The 14,630-nt window shown below is 56.0% G+C and overlaps 1 protein-coding gene across 14 annotated transcripts; it reads right to left on the bottom strand.

The window, feature by feature from the left end:
- Positions 1–87: 87 nt before the first annotated feature.
- Positions 88–14,387, bottom strand: SLC12A9 (solute carrier family 12 member 9). Of its 14 annotated transcripts, none has more exons than XM_054496410.2 (15): positions 14,241–14,373; positions 13,365–13,463; positions 12,688–12,910; positions 12,312–12,446; positions 11,228–11,359; positions 9,893–10,201; positions 8,139–8,246; positions 7,919–8,030; positions 7,039–7,196; positions 6,849–6,931; positions 5,875–5,999; positions 5,533–5,725; positions 5,206–5,380; positions 4,280–4,426; positions 88–1,382 (listed from the first exon to the last, which is right to left on the bottom strand). In XM_054496410.2, exons 3-15 carry the CDS (start codon positions 12,866–12,868, stop codon positions 496–498), a joined length of 2,745 nt encoding a protein of 914 aa, XP_054352385.1. In that variant the 5' UTR covers positions 12,869–12,910; positions 13,365–13,463; positions 14,241–14,373; the 3' UTR covers positions 88–495. The 14 variants fall into 14 exon arrangements, with proteins under 14 accessions (XP_054352385.1, XP_054352388.1, XP_054352386.1 ...); XM_054496413.2 differs by having other exon boundaries at positions 14,237–14,368; XM_054496411.2 differs by lacking the exon at positions 13,365–13,463 and having other exon boundaries at positions 14,237–14,387.
- Between the last annotated feature and the right edge of the window lie 243 nt (positions 14,388–14,630).

Raw genomic sequence — 14,630 nt, 5'->3', positions numbered from 1 at the left:
GAAGGCTCCGATCTCCACCCCTCTGCAGAGCTCTCCCTTCCCACCCCCTCCCTCTCAGCTACCCACCAGCACTGCTCAGCCAGCCTGTAGTGTTTTGGTCTTTTATTCATGGTCAGCAGAGTTAGAAAAATAAAACAGAACGAAAACATCACCACCCCAGTGGGCCGGTGAGTCTTGCCAAAATGGGGAAACTGAGGTAGCCCAGAGTCACGGAGGAGGCCTGGCCCCTAGCGTCAAGGCACCAGTGAAGGGAGGCTGCGGACTCCTTCCCCTGCACGGTGGGGACAGCCGCCCAGAGTTAGTGTGCTGGGGTCCCTCTGCCAAAGGAGGTGGGCGTGATGCCCAAGCCCAGGATCCCCTTCAAACCTCCCCTGGGCTCCACCTCCCAAGAGCAGGGCCATGGGACACAGTGCTTCCCTCCTCCTCTTCCTCCTCCAAGGATCAGGATAGGCCGCCTGCCTGGGCCCTCTCTACCTAGCCCTGGAGGCAGGGGCATCAGAGATCAGTGCAGGTGACTGGAGTGACCCCATGAACCAGCAGCGTGGGGCCCAGGTCTCGGGTTAGAGTCTCCAGTAGAGCTAGGTAGCGGGGGTATCGGGCGGGATCGGCTGGTGGCCGAGGCAAGTACAGGAAGGTGAGGGCTGTGGTGGTGCCCTCAGCATCCCCACCCTCCGGTCCACCCGGCCCTCCTCCTGTGCCGCGCCCCTGCTGGGCCCGAACCAGGGCGTTGGCGCTGCGTGCCAGGGCCTCTGCCTCTGCGTCTCCCCGCCCACTGTTCACAAAGTCCCCTTCCTCCTCCGCCTCGGGTTCCCCAGCCCCGGCCCCCTCGCCCCACACCACCTCCTGCACCTCAGCCCGGATCCTCAGTTGGCTCAGCAGTGCCCGCAGCCGCCCCTCGGCAGCCCCAGGCGCCTCCCGAGGCCCCAGGCACAGGAAGATCCGGAGCCGGGCACTATGCCAAGCGGGCACCATGCCCAAGATGGTTGCCATCTGCAGCAGGAAGAGACCGCAGACATCCACGTAGCCGGGCCCACCCCGGGGCCGCAGCAGGTTGAGGGGCCACACGTCCACGTGGTGCAGCTGAGAGGTGCCCCCAGACCCCCGGCTCAGCCGCTCAGGGGGCAAGGCCCCGCTGGCCCGGGCCAGCACCACATTCTTGTTCATCTTGAGGGCATCGGCCACCGTGGCCACGTAGTCCTGGGGACTGAGAGCCCGGGGGCTCCCAGGAGCCCGGGGAGGAGGGAACAGGGTGCTCAGAGCTGGGGAACTGCCCTCCCTGGTGCTGTCTGCAGGCTCAGAGAAAGCCGGGTCCGTCAGGAAATGGTCCTGCGGTGGAGTGTCATCGTAGAAACCCAGGACCAACGTGTTGGGCTTCATGCCACCTGGGGGCAGAGCAGGGAAGGCAGGAACAGACAGGAGTCAGGCTCACAGGCTAAGTTTACACCACGCTCCCACACACTGACAGCAAGGTGCGTCAGCCATAGGTATGACATTCCCACTGTGTACGGGCTCTTACAGCAACATTCTGCACATTTGCATAATGACTTTTCATTTTTCCTAAACACTTTCACATGCATTTATTTTATTATCTCGGTGACTAATCTCCTCCACTTAAACAGGCAAAGTTCGCATTAGGATTCTTGCCACTAATGAGCACTCCAATTCTATAGAGAGTAGGATGCTGTCCACTCCCAGCTTCTAGCGGGGCATCTCTTTCATGGTAGGGGATGCGAGTTTGACTCGGTTATGCAAACCAGACACCCTGATCAGCCAAGCTCATGGCCTGAATCCCCAGGGTAATAGCGTCCCAGACTCTGCTATGGGAAGATGAGAAAATGGACCAGGCAGGGTGCAGTGGCTCACACCTGTAATCGCAGCATCTTGGGAAGCTGAGGCACGTCGATCACCTGAGGTCAGGAGTTTGAGACCAGCCTGGCCAATACGGTGAAATGCTATCTCTACTAAAAATACAAAAATTAGCCAGGCATTGTGGTGGGCGCCTATAATCCCAGCTACTCAGGAGGCTGAGACATGAGAATTGCCTGAACCCAGAATGTGGTGGTTGTAGTAAGCCGAGATCACGCCACTGCACTCCAGCCTGGGCAACAGAGCGAGACTCCATCTCAAAAAAAAAAAAAAAAGAAAAAAAGAAACAGGGCTACCCAGTATGTTTACTGCAGTAAACCCTAACCCTAGTAGGTTTTACTGAAACCCTAATCATGGTGGTTCATTGCATGGTATCCGCTTATCAGGGGCTATGTCCTGTAGAAAGCACTTTGTATTTTAACTTATTTGAACCTTGAAGTAATGCTATGAGGTAGGTAATATTTGGTCTCCTCTTTTTACTGATAAGGAGCCCAAAGCACCAAGCGATGAAGTCACTTGCCCACAGGCTCACATCTGGTAGGTACTGGGGCAGGTAGGTCAACGCAATCTGCCTTCACCCAGCATGAGAGGCCACACTCTGAGCCACCGAGCTGGGCACGTGCCAACCACAATGCTCCAAGTCCCTGCTGACAAGCTCTTGGTTCTTAATTTTTGAACAACCCATGTGGAATCGGATAATTGCTCCCTTGAACCAGGCTGAGTTTACAGGGAGACGCGGAGACCTCTTCCAAGACCCCTTCTCACGAAACAAACATTGCTCAACCCATAAATCAAATTTACTATGACAGGAGAATCCACCATTTAAAGGAAATACTTTTCCTTTTATTGGAATAGGTTGGTGCAAAAGTAATTGCGGTTTTTTTTCCCCCATTAAAATGGCATCCCAGCACTTTGGGAGGCTGAGGCGGGCGGATCACCTGAGGTTGGAAGTTCGAGATCAGCCTGGGCAATGTGGTGAAACCCCGTCTCTACCAAAAATATACAAAAATTAGCCGGACATGCTGGTGTGTATCTGTAGTCCCAGCTACTTGGGAGGCTGAGATGGGAGAATATTTGAACCCGGGAGGCAGAGGTTGCAGTCAGCCGACATCGTGCCATTGCACCCCAGCCTGGGCAACAGAGTGAGACCCTGTCCAAAAAAAAAAAAAAAAAAGGCAAAAACCGCAACTGCTTTTGCACCGACCTGATATCTTCCACAGGAAAAATTTCATGAGCATTGTGGTCTCTGCACAAAAAGTGAAGACCAGGCTCTCAGATGCTCTGTGGGTCAATGATGCTTGACGACACCCCAAAACATCTCAGCAGGTGTGAATTCCAGCTGATCTTGCAAAATAAACTAGTCACACCCCCTCCTGAGTATTTCCCAGGGTTCTGATTTACACTGAACTGGGCAGTGTCCAGCATTGTTGAACTTTAGCCAGACTCTGAATAGAGAAGGAAGCATGCACTTTGGTGACGGGCACTGGTCCAGGATTAAGGGAGAAGGCAGTGACTGAGCATAGATAACCCTGGTGGCCTCAGCGCTAAAAGCTAAGAATTCACCGCTCCATCCACAAACGTCCGCCCCACACAGCCTCCGGCATCCTTTGTGGCTTTGGGTGGCAGGGGCAGGGGAGACATGTTACATCTCCTACATCCCAACTCCTTTCAAAGTCTGGATGAATTACCATCTCTCTGCAAAACCTTTGCTGGCCATATCAGTGTATAGTGGCTGGCCTGCCTTCGTCTGAACACTGGTGGTTAAAAACCATCTGATTTGATGAGGCAGCTGGAGATTCAAATAATGCTCCATTGTCTCCAAAAATACACTCTTCAGTGCCCATGCCCCAATTTTTGGATCAGAAAAAAAAAGAAGGAAAGGCCAGGCACAGTGGTACATGCCTGTAATCCCAGCACTTTGGGAGGCCGAGGCAGGTAGATCACACTCAACACTGGCCTGGGCAACATGGTGAAACCCCCATCTCTACTAAAAATACAAAAATTAGCCAGGCATGGTAGCACACGCCTATAGTCCCAGATAGTTGGAAGGCTGAGACAGGAGAATCACTTGAACCTGGGAGGCGGAGGCTGCAGTGAGCCAAGATCGTGCCACTGTACTCCAGCCTGGGCAAGACAGAGCGAGACTCCGTCTCAAAAAAAAAAAAAAAAAAAAAAGAAGAAGGAAAAAAAAACCACAACAGCATCGCCCACCCCATCGCTAGTCCCTAGCATCTCCTATTAGACCTTATCACACACTGTCTGAGGCTATTATCTTTGAGCACTGTCTTATCTGCTCTCGACTATAAGGTCCTTTTGCAGTTTGCAATCTGAGGCTGACTCTCTAGGGGAGGGGAGCGGAGATTTGAAGCGGCCACAGAGGAGGGCCGAGGGCATCCAGGGAGAAGCAGCTCACCGAGGCCAGAGATTCGCAGCAGATGCTGAGCCCCCTGGCGCACGGAGGGTGAGAGGGTTAGATCCACAAAAGCCTTCACCTGGGCACGGTCCACCAGGCTGAGCCATGCCCCGTACTGCGGCTGTACAGGGTCCGAGGGTAGGGAGTCTACAGAGAAGATAAGGAAAGGAAGGTAGCCAGTGTTGGCCAAACTCAAGGTCTCCTAGAATCCAAATCACAGATGGGCCTGGGCAGGGCTATGGCTGCTTGGAGGGGTCGTGGGAAAGGAGATAAAAGGGGCAGAGGGGCTGGTGTTGTGGCTCATGCCTGTAATCCCTGCCCTTTGGGAGGCCAAGATGGGAGGGTTGCTTGAGCCAGGAGTTCCAGACCAGCCTGGGAAACATAAAGAGACCTTATCTCTACAAATGAGCCAGGCCTGATGGCACACACCTGTAGTCCCAGCTACTCAGGAGGCCAAGGCGGGAGGATTACTCGAGCCCAAGAGGTTGAGGCTGCAGTGAACTATGATGGCACCACTGCCTTCCAGCCTGAGTGACAGAGCGAGACCTTGTCTCAAAAAAAAAAGTGGGGAGGGGTTCTGGCTGTGGTGGCTCACACCTACAATCCCAGCACTTTGGGAGGCCGAGATGGGCAGAGCACTTGAGGTCAGGAATTCGAGACTAGCTTGGCCAACATGGTGAAACCCCTTCTCTACTAAAAATACAAAAACTAGCCAAGCATGGTGGTGTGTGCCTGTAATCCCAGCTCAGGAGGCTAAGGCAGGAGAATCACTTGAACCTGGGAGGTGGAGGTTGCAGTGAGCCAAGATCATCCCACTGCACTCCAGCCTGGGCAACAGAACGAAGCTCCATCTCAAAAAAAAAAAAAAAAAAAGGGTAGGGGGAGAGAAGGATGGGAGTGAGTGAGTGAGTGGGAGGGCAGCTCACCGAGGTCTCCCAGAGTGACGTGGCCCAGCACGTAGAGCCCCCCCTTCTTAAGCTGGTTGGCCAACCGCAGCAGAGGCAGGGCACCCCGGGGGTTCCCCACCAGGAGCAGCAGCTGGGGCCGCCAGAACTTCACGTGATCCTTCCGGACGTCCAGCCGGAGCAGATACTTACGCACCTGGGTATAGGGGTGAGGTGGTGGGGAAGTGGCAGGATCAAATACACAGCCCCGTTCAGCGCCTCCTGGATGGGAGCACCAACTCCAGCCAAAGAGAGAGGGGGTTCTTTGACCACCTCCCATTTCCCCACCGCCCCACCAGCTCCCCGTACCTGGTGGAAAAGCAAGGCCTGGCTGACATAGCCCCAGCTACTGGGGCCTCCTCGCGCGGTGAGCAGGGCAGCCAGCAGACCCATGAGGAGCAGGGAGCCACCGGCCGCGCCAGGACTGATGAGGAACATCATGAGCAGGCAGGAGGCCACCCCCAGCAGGCAGGTGTGCCAGGAGAACAGGCTGAAGGTGGGGCTGCAGGCATGGAGGGGAGGAGGGACGGAAACTCAGGGCTGGCCGCACACGAGGCTGCAGTCCCTGGCCCCACACCTGAGCCCAAGTCCTCCCTGTTTTCCCATTCCTCCCTTCTTCTCTCTGGGGACACAGATCTCTGAGTCTCTCACCGGAAGTTGGGGGCCGAGGCCCACTCCAGGCTCAGGCAGGACAGGTCCACGGCAGCATAGGCCACCAGATAGAAGACAGTGACCACAGCGGCCAGCGTGTTCAGCTTCCCAGCCAGGAGCACCAGCTGGGCAAGGGCCAAGAGGCGTGCCGTTGATCCAAAGTGCCAGTGCACCCCCAAAATGCCAGTGAACACCAAAGAATGCCAGTGTACCCCCAAAGTGTCAATGAGCCCCAGAAAGTGCCAGTGAACCCTGCAAAGTGCCAGTGTACCCCCAAAGTGTCAATGAACCCCCAAAATGCTATTAAACCCCAAAAGTGCCAGTGTATCCCCAGTGTCAGTGAACCCCGGAAAGTGCCAGTGTACCCCCAAAGTGTCAGTGAACCCTGGAAAGTACCAGTGAACCATGCAAAGTGCCAGCGCACCCCCAAAGTGTCAATGAACCCCAGAGAGTGCCAGTGCACCCCAAAGTGTCAATGAACCCTGAAAAGTGCCCGTGAGTCCTGCAAAGTGCAAGTGCAGCCCCAGTGTCAATGAACCCCAGAAAGGGCCAATGCACCCCCACAGAGTGCCACCAAACCTCCAAAGTACCAGTGAACCCCCACACAGTGTTGGTACCTCCCACAGAGTGCCAGTGAATGCCTCAAAGTGCTGGGGCACCCCACAAAGTGCCAGTGAACCCTGAAAAATACTAGTATACCCCATAAAGTGTCAGTGAACCCTGCAAAATGCCCGTGTACCCCGAAAAGTGCCAGTGAACCCCCCAGGGTGCCAATGAACCCTGCAAAGCACTGGGGCAACCTGCAAGGTGCTGGTGAACCCCACAAAGTGCCAGTGAACCCTGCAGAGCGCCAGTGCACCCCCAAGTGCATACGCATTTGTCTTTGCATTTGTCTCCCAGCCTGCATCTAACTGCATCCCCATCCTGCCAGCTGGTGGGGTGAGGGAAAGGGCCCCTTGAAGAAGAAGGCTCACCTGCACCAGTCCCCAAGAATACAGTACAGCCGCCCAGGGGTTTCCCCCTCGGGACACAACCTTGGCCGGTGCCAAGATCACTCCTAGAAAAACAGAATCCACAGCAGACACATCAGCCAGGGCTCAGCGGGGACGGAGAGACAGACAAGGGAGGGCATGCTCCAAGCCAGCAAGGAAGCAGAGAACCCACCAAAGAGGTCATCCCGGGCCAGGGCATGGAGGATGCGGGAGGCACCAATGAGCGAGCTCATGGATGCTGAGAGTGCCGTGGCATAGATTCCGATCAACACCAGTGGGGGCCACAGGCTGATGGCGCGGAAGAACCCATAGTCTTCCTGCAGCAGGGTCCTAGGAAGGAGGGAAAGGAGGACACGAATGATCATGCGTCACGGGGTAAGAAAATCTCCAGCCCCGATCTTAAGGATCAGACTCAGATATCAAATGTGCTAAAGGGATACGCCTGGTATTCACTGGGCGGCCTTGGATTTAATCACTCAGTGGTCATTCCTTTCTTTTTTTTAAGAGACAAGGTCTTACTCCAACCACCAGGCTAAAGTGCAGTGCTGTAATCATAGCTCACTGCAGCCTCGACCTCTTGGACTCAAGCAATCCTCCCACCTCAGCCTCCCAAGTAGCCAGGGCTACAAGCATTTGCCATCACACCCGGCTAATTTTTGTATTTGCAGGGAGGCTCTTGCTCTGTTGCCCAGGCTGGTCTGGAACTCCTGGGCTCCAGTGATCCTCCTGCCTCAGCCTCCCAAAGTGCTGGGATTACAGGTGTGAGCCACTGCACCCGGCTGTCATACCTAATGGTATATGCACAAGAGGCCAAATATTTGTGGAAATGCAAACTGGGTAGAAAGCCACTACCCACCCTCACTCCCAAGCTAAGTGCCTGCAACTGTACTGGGTCCATGGCAGCTGCTGGCTATAGGTTGTCAATCGCCGGTAGCCACCCTCCACCCCAACAAGCTGGGTTTCTGCTCCCTAGCCCCCCAGCCTGTGTTTCCCCTGGTCACCCAGGTGCACCAATCTTGTTTGACACTCCACCCCCATCCCTCCCCAGACACCTGTCACAAGTGAAGCTGGAGAGAAAGAAAAGCAGGACATAGACGAAGAAGGTGTAGGCGACGGCGACGATCGTGCCCAGAGGGATCGCCCGGCTGGGGTCCTTCAGCTCCCCTGGAGAGGGGGGAGCAGAGGGAGTGAGGTCAGCCCTCCAGCCATCCCCCTGGGTCCCTCATGGTGGCAGCCCCAAACCCCCAGGAGGCAGCAGGCGGGGACTCTCACCTGACATGTTGGCCCCAGCCATGATGCCTGTACAGCCGTTAAAGAGGACAGCAAAGACGCTGGCAAAATTCATCATGGCTCCCGTGGTGTAGTCCTCAGCATAGCCAGCTAGGAGGATCCTCCCAGGGAGGAGAGCGCATCAGCATCCCTCTCAGGGATCCAGGCCTCTTAGCCACCCTCTCCACACATTCCCACGGTCCTCTTGCCTCCCCTGCACTGCCCTCACTAAGACCCCAGCCTGTTCCTGCACTGGCCCTGGGTCCGCCAGACACATTGCCACGTCCCCCCAGTGCTCCGATATTCCTCCCTCCAGACCCTAATCCACGCCCTTTTATTTATTTATTTATTTATTTTTTAGAGACAGGGTCTCGCTCTGTCTTCCAGGCTGGAGTGCAGTGGCACCATGGTAGCTCACTGCAACCTCTACCTCCTGGGCTAGAGCGATCCTCCTGCGTCAGTCTGCCAAGTAGCTGGGACTACAGGTGTGCACCACCATGCCCATCTAACTTTTTAATTTTATTTATTTATTTATTTTCAGACGGATTCTCACTGTGTCACCCAGGCCAGAGTGCAGTGGTGCGATCTCGGCTCACTGCAACCTCTGCCTCCCAGGTTCAAGCAATTCCCCTGCCTCAGCCTCTCAGGTAGCTGGGATTACAGGTGCCCACCACCACGCCTGGCTAATTTTTGTATTTTTAGTAGAGATTGGGTTTCACCATGTTGGCCAGGCTGATCTCGAACTCCTGGCCTCAGGTGATCCACCCGCCTCGACCTCCGAAAGTCCTGGAATTACAGGCGGGAGCCACTGCACCCAGCCTATTTATTTTTTTGAGACGGAGTCTCATTCTGAAGCCCAGGCTGCAGGGCAGTGGTGGCGATCTTAGCTCACTGCAGCCTCTGCCTCCCGGGTTCAAGAGATTCTCATGCCTCAGCCTCCTGAGTAGCTGGGACTACAGGCGCACACCACCACCCCTGGGTAATTTTTGTATTTTTATTTAATTTTTTTTTTTTTTTTTTGAAGACGGAACCTCACTCTGTCACCCAGGCTGGAGTGCAATGGCGCAATCTCGGCTCACTGAAACCTCCTCCTCCTGGGTTCAAGCAATTCTCCCTCAGCTTCCCGAGTATCTGGCACTACAGGTGCAAGCCAGCATGCCCAGCTAATTTTTGTGGTTTTAGTAGAGACGGGGAGAGGGTTTCACCATGTTGACCTGACTGGTCTCAAACTCCTGACCTCAGGTGATCCTCCTGCCTCGGCCTCCCAGAATGCTGGGATTACAGGCGTGAGCCACCGCACGTGGTCTCAAGCTCTTTCCTGAGATGCCTTCTCTCTCTGCTCCCAGCTCCTGACTGAATCCCCCACCCGTCTATCTCAGGCCACCTCCAGCTCCCCAGCTCCTGCCCTCCCCAGCCCATAGTCAGGCCTCCCTTCTCTCCACTCCTGGGAGATCCTGATCTGTTTAAGTCATGCTGGGCCTTCCTGTGCTATTTAACTGATTCCTGAATGCACGTCTCTCCTCAGCTAGAACACAAGTTCCTCTAAAGCAGGGACTGTTTTGTGGGCTTCCTCCTGCCCCACCGGCCAAGCACACACTAGACAGGCTTGAATTAAATTGCACTGCTCTGCAGTCCAGACCTCCTGCCCTCCAGTCCCTCTGACACCTGTGCTCATCCAGAGATTTTTTTAAGGGCCCAGCCCCGACGCCTGCCCACCCCTCACCCTGAGATCCCTGCCACGGCAGTGCCCAGCTCACCACCCAAGTTGTCCTTCAGGGTATTGCTGTTGAAGCCGGTGAAGTGGCCAAACCGGGGTGGCAGGGAGGAGCCATTGGGGCCAGGCCGAGGGGTCAAGCGGATGTCCCTCGGCCCCACAGCCACAAAGCTGATGAGCACGGAGGCCAGGGAGCCGGAGACCAGCAGGAATGTCAGGAATGAGGCCCGGGCGTAGAGGCCGGCTCCCAGGGTGCAGACCCCACCCACAAGGCCCAGCAGCAGGGAGCCATACAGCAGGTTCCAGCCGTAGCCCTGGGGCAGGACCCGGAGCCCACTGGTCCCTGTGGCATCTGGAGAGAGGTAGGGACAGAGTTAGAAGGCCCGATCCTAAGGCACCCCACCGGCCGGGCATGGTGGGTGGCTCACACCTACAATTTCAGCACTTTGGGAGGCCAAATGAGAGGATCGCTTAAGTCCAGGAGTTTAAAACTAGCCTGGGCAACATTGTGAAACCCCAGCTCCACAAAAACTGCAAAAATTAGCCAGGTGTAGGGAGGCATGCCTGTAGTCCCAGCTACTGGGAGGCTGAGGTGGGAGAATCGTGTGAACCCGGGAGGCAGAAGTTGCATTGAGCCGAGATGGTACCACTGCACTCCAGCTTGGGTGACAGAGACCTTGTCTCAAGAAAAAAAAAAAAAAAAGAAGGGGCAGTCTGCCGGGGCTCACGCCTATAATCCCAACACTTTGGGAAGCTGAGGCAGGTGGATCATTTGAGGTCAGGAGTTCGAGACCAGCCTGGCCAACATGGTGAAACCCTGTCTCTACTAAAAATACAAACATTAGCCAGGCATGGTGGTGAGTGCTTGTAATCCCATCTACTCAAGAGGCTGAGGCAGGAGAATCACTTGAACCCGGGAGGCAAAGGTTGCAGTGAGCGAAGATCGGACAACTGCACTCCAGCCTGGGCGACAAAGCAAGACTCCATCTCAAAATAAATAAATAAATAAGAAGGGACCCAGCCCCAACCATGACCCAAAGCAAGACGAGCCCTCCTCTGCCCACCTGCTATCAGAGAGACCACCTTCCCCACTTCCCTCTTAGCTCCATCCTAGCATCTTAGCTCTCCCTGGTGGTCTCTGTCAATTTTAAGAATCTTAGCCCGGTCTCTCTGATTAGATGGTTAGCTCCCTGTAGGCAAGGACAATCTCAGGGATGTCCACATCTCCTGCACGATGCTGGCCACACAGCAGAAGCTCCAGAAAGCCAAAGTAATGGCTCAGTCTGCCCCTCTCCTGGAGAGGACCTTCTCCCTCATGATCCCACACTCCCAGACCCTGCAAACCCAAAGCACTGCCCAGATCGGACAGAGCACAGACCGGCCCCGAAGACATCAAGCACAGACTCCACCAGCCCCAGGAGGGAGACGGCACAGCCACAGACGTTAGCCAGGTAGAACATGAGCCCGATGCTGCCCCCAACCTCGGGCCCCAGTGTGCGGCTGATCATGACTGAAAATGGAAGCAGGGGTGAGCATTAAGGGAAAAGACTGAAATGGACGTGAGGAAGTTGCCATAGCTCCAAGCACGGAACCCGAGTGCAGCCAGGCCCCAGCCATGTGGCTTTGCCCAAGTCACTCCTATCCTCTGAGTGCCAGTTTCTGCATCTGTAAAACAATCACTGCCTAACACATGAGATTGTTGGACTAGAAATTGGCATCAACCTGCAGGGCAATGTTGATCTCCTTCACTATACCAGCCTGCCTGCTGCACATTTATTAAAACTTGCCCTGCCAGGCCAGGCACAGTGGCTGACGCCTGTAATCCTAGCATTTTGGGAGGCTGAGGCAGGAGGATCACTTGAGGCCAGGAATTCAAGACCAGCCTGGGAAACATAGCAAGATTCCATCTCTACAAAATATTTAAAAATTAAACAGGGGTGGCGGTACATGCCTATAGTCTGGCTACTCAGGAGGCGGAGACAGGAGGATCACTTGAGCCCAGGAAGTCCAGATCACAGTGAGCTATGATGGCGCCACTGCACTGCAGCCTGGGAGTCAGAGTCTTGCTCTGTTGCCCAGGTTGGAGTGCAGTGATGCCATCTTGGCACGCTGCAACCTCCACCTCCCAGGTTCAAGCGATTCTCGTGCCTCAGCCTCCCAAGTAGCTGGAATCACAGGCGGGTACCACCATGCCCAGCTAACTTTTGTAATTTTAGTGGAGACGGGGTTTCACCATGTTGGCCAGGCTAGTCTCGAACTCCTGGCCTCAAGTGATCCGCCCACCTCAGCCTCCCAAAGTGCTGGGATTACAGGCGTGAGCCACCGCACCCAGCTTGAAAAAATTTTAAGAATGAAAAAAAACACTTGTCTTGCCCCCGAGCCAACAAAGGTAATGGCCCCTTCCACACCCTCCCTAGCAGGCAGAACAGCCCAGACCCCAGTCCATTGATGTTGGAGGATACAGTAGGCTCCGCCCCCCTGCACGGCTCCATTGGTGGCGATGGCACAGACAGAGAGGACGGTGAGTGCCAGGATGAAGTAGGCAACCAGCAGCATGGCCAGGGCCTGCAGTAGCCCAGCATGACCCACCACGAACCCTGAGGCAGGAGCAGCAAATCAGGTCACAGGGGACTCACACCCCATATCCCCCACCCCCTGGTTCTGCAGAGCTCCAGGGTGGAGCTAAATGCAAGCCCACAGGGAGCCCCTCCCCAAACCCTTCAGCCAACCGCTTCTCTTGGGTCCCCTTCCTAATCTTATCCCAGTCCCATCTCCACCCCTCCCCATCATGTCCTCCCATACTACAGTCAGTCCACACCTGCCCCAGGACCCACTCACCAATCCTCAGAAAAACAACTATGCTGAACATGGACAGGACAGTGGGCACCACCACACCCAGGAAGGTGGACAGCTTCCGGGCAGACGCCCCTCCAGGAGCCCCGGCCCCATTGGCAGGGAGGGCAGCCCCCTCCTCCCCCAGGAGCCGGTAGGCCAGCAGAGGTGAGCTCTCGCTGGCCATGGCTGAGCACAGGTAGAGGAAGCCACAAATGGGTTAGGTGACCTGCAAAGGAGATTATGTTGCATCAAAAGCACCCCCACAGAGCCCGCCCACCCCCAAAGACCACTAATCAAACACCCCGAAGCCTCCCCAAAAGACAGAGCTGCTCTCTACTAAAAATACAAAAATTGGCCAGGCTCGGTGGTTCATGCCTGTAATCCCAGCACTTTGGGAGGACGAGGTGGGTGGATCACCTGAGGTCAGGAGTTCGAGACTACCCTGGTCAACGTGGTGAAACCCCGTCTCTACTAAAAATACAAAAATTAGCTGGGCATGGTGGCTCATGCCTGTAGTCCCAGCTATTTGGGAGGCTGAGGCAGGAGAATCCCTTGAACTCAGGAGGCAGAAGTTGCAGTGAGCCGACATCGCATCACTGCACACCAGCCTGGGTGACAGAGTGAGACTCTGTCTCACAAGAAAAAAACAAAAAAAATTAGCCAAGCGTGAAGGTGCATGCCTGTAATCACAGCTACTTGGGAGGCTGAGACAGGAGAATCGCTTGAGTCCTGGAGGCGTAGGACTGCAACGAGCCGAGATCATGCCTCTGCACTCCAGCCTGGGTGACAGAGTGAGACCCTGTGTCAATAAAAAAAAAAAACAAAAAAAGAGACAACCGCAAGGAAACAGGAACGCACCCACACCCTGCTTACCGGCAACTCAAAAAAGTCCGTGGGCTGCAAATGGTACCAGCCACTGCCCCACAAAAAAGTGGTACCCCAAACCTGTCGGCAGGGGTTTCAAGGCCCCTTCCGGCTCCTGGGGGCCACCCCTTCCCTTATGTTCCTGAGACTAGGGATGGCACCGGTCCTGGAAGGGGGCAAAGGTTCTCTGACCGCACAGGCTTCTCCAGCCTCTCCTTCCTTAACTAGCAATGCAAGAGGAAGCAAATCTCCCAAAAGGGAAGTAAGTTACCGGCAGGAGAGTCTTCCCCATCCTCTCCTTTGGTGTCCTGAGCTGCCCCTACCAAGCCCCCCAATGCAATCACCGCACCCACAGGCAACAAGAAACTTCCAACTCTTTCAAAACCCCACCCTCCGTCAATCCTCTCCCTCAACCCATCTCAAACCCCCTCCTCCTCGCCTTAGCCTCCCCAGATTCCTCCCATCCACACGAGGTACCCCCCCTACAAACTCTACCAACCCAAACACACCCTAGTAAAACAGAAACACAGACCGGCTCCCACCGAGCGACACAAGGTCCCCGGGTCCTCCTCCTACCCCAACCCGGGCTCCTGCCCCTTTGCGCCCGCTGGGGTGCAAGGGAGCCAAGATATCCTTCTCCCCGGCCAGGTGCACCCCACAGCTCGGGGGCCGCGGGGAGCTCACTCACCCACCCGCAGGACGCAGCGCTCGGGGGCGATCCCCGCGAGCCGGGGGGCACAGCCTCGGGCGGAGAGCGCACGGGGGCCGGAAAAGACAGCTGCGGCTACCGGGATGCCAGGCCCGGAGCCTGTCCCCACCCCCACCAGCACGCGCGCGCTATTGGTCCCCGTCCTCGGCCCCGCCCCGTGGGCGCGCCCGGGGAAGCCCGACCCTCTGCGCTCCCCCAGCCTGCGCTGCTCCAGCTCCACGTGCGCTCGGGGATGCAATGCAGCCCTGCAGACAAGCGTCTCCGGCAGGACGTGGGCCGCGGGTCTCGGAGCCTCCTTCACTTAGGTGCAAACAATCGTCGCCGCAGGGGCCGGACCCCAGTCCGAGCTCCGAGGCGCGGTGAGCAGCCACCC

This window comes from Pongo pygmaeus, chromosome 6 (genome assembly GCF_028885625.2).
Source record: "Pongo pygmaeus isolate AG05252 chromosome 6, NHGRI_mPonPyg2-v2.0_pri, whole genome shotgun sequence".
NCBI classification, from domain to species: Eukaryota; Metazoa; Chordata; class Mammalia; order Primates; family Hominidae; genus Pongo; species Pongo pygmaeus.
Note: the sequence above shows the minus strand (reverse complement) of the source record. Positions and strands in the feature narration are given on the sequence as shown.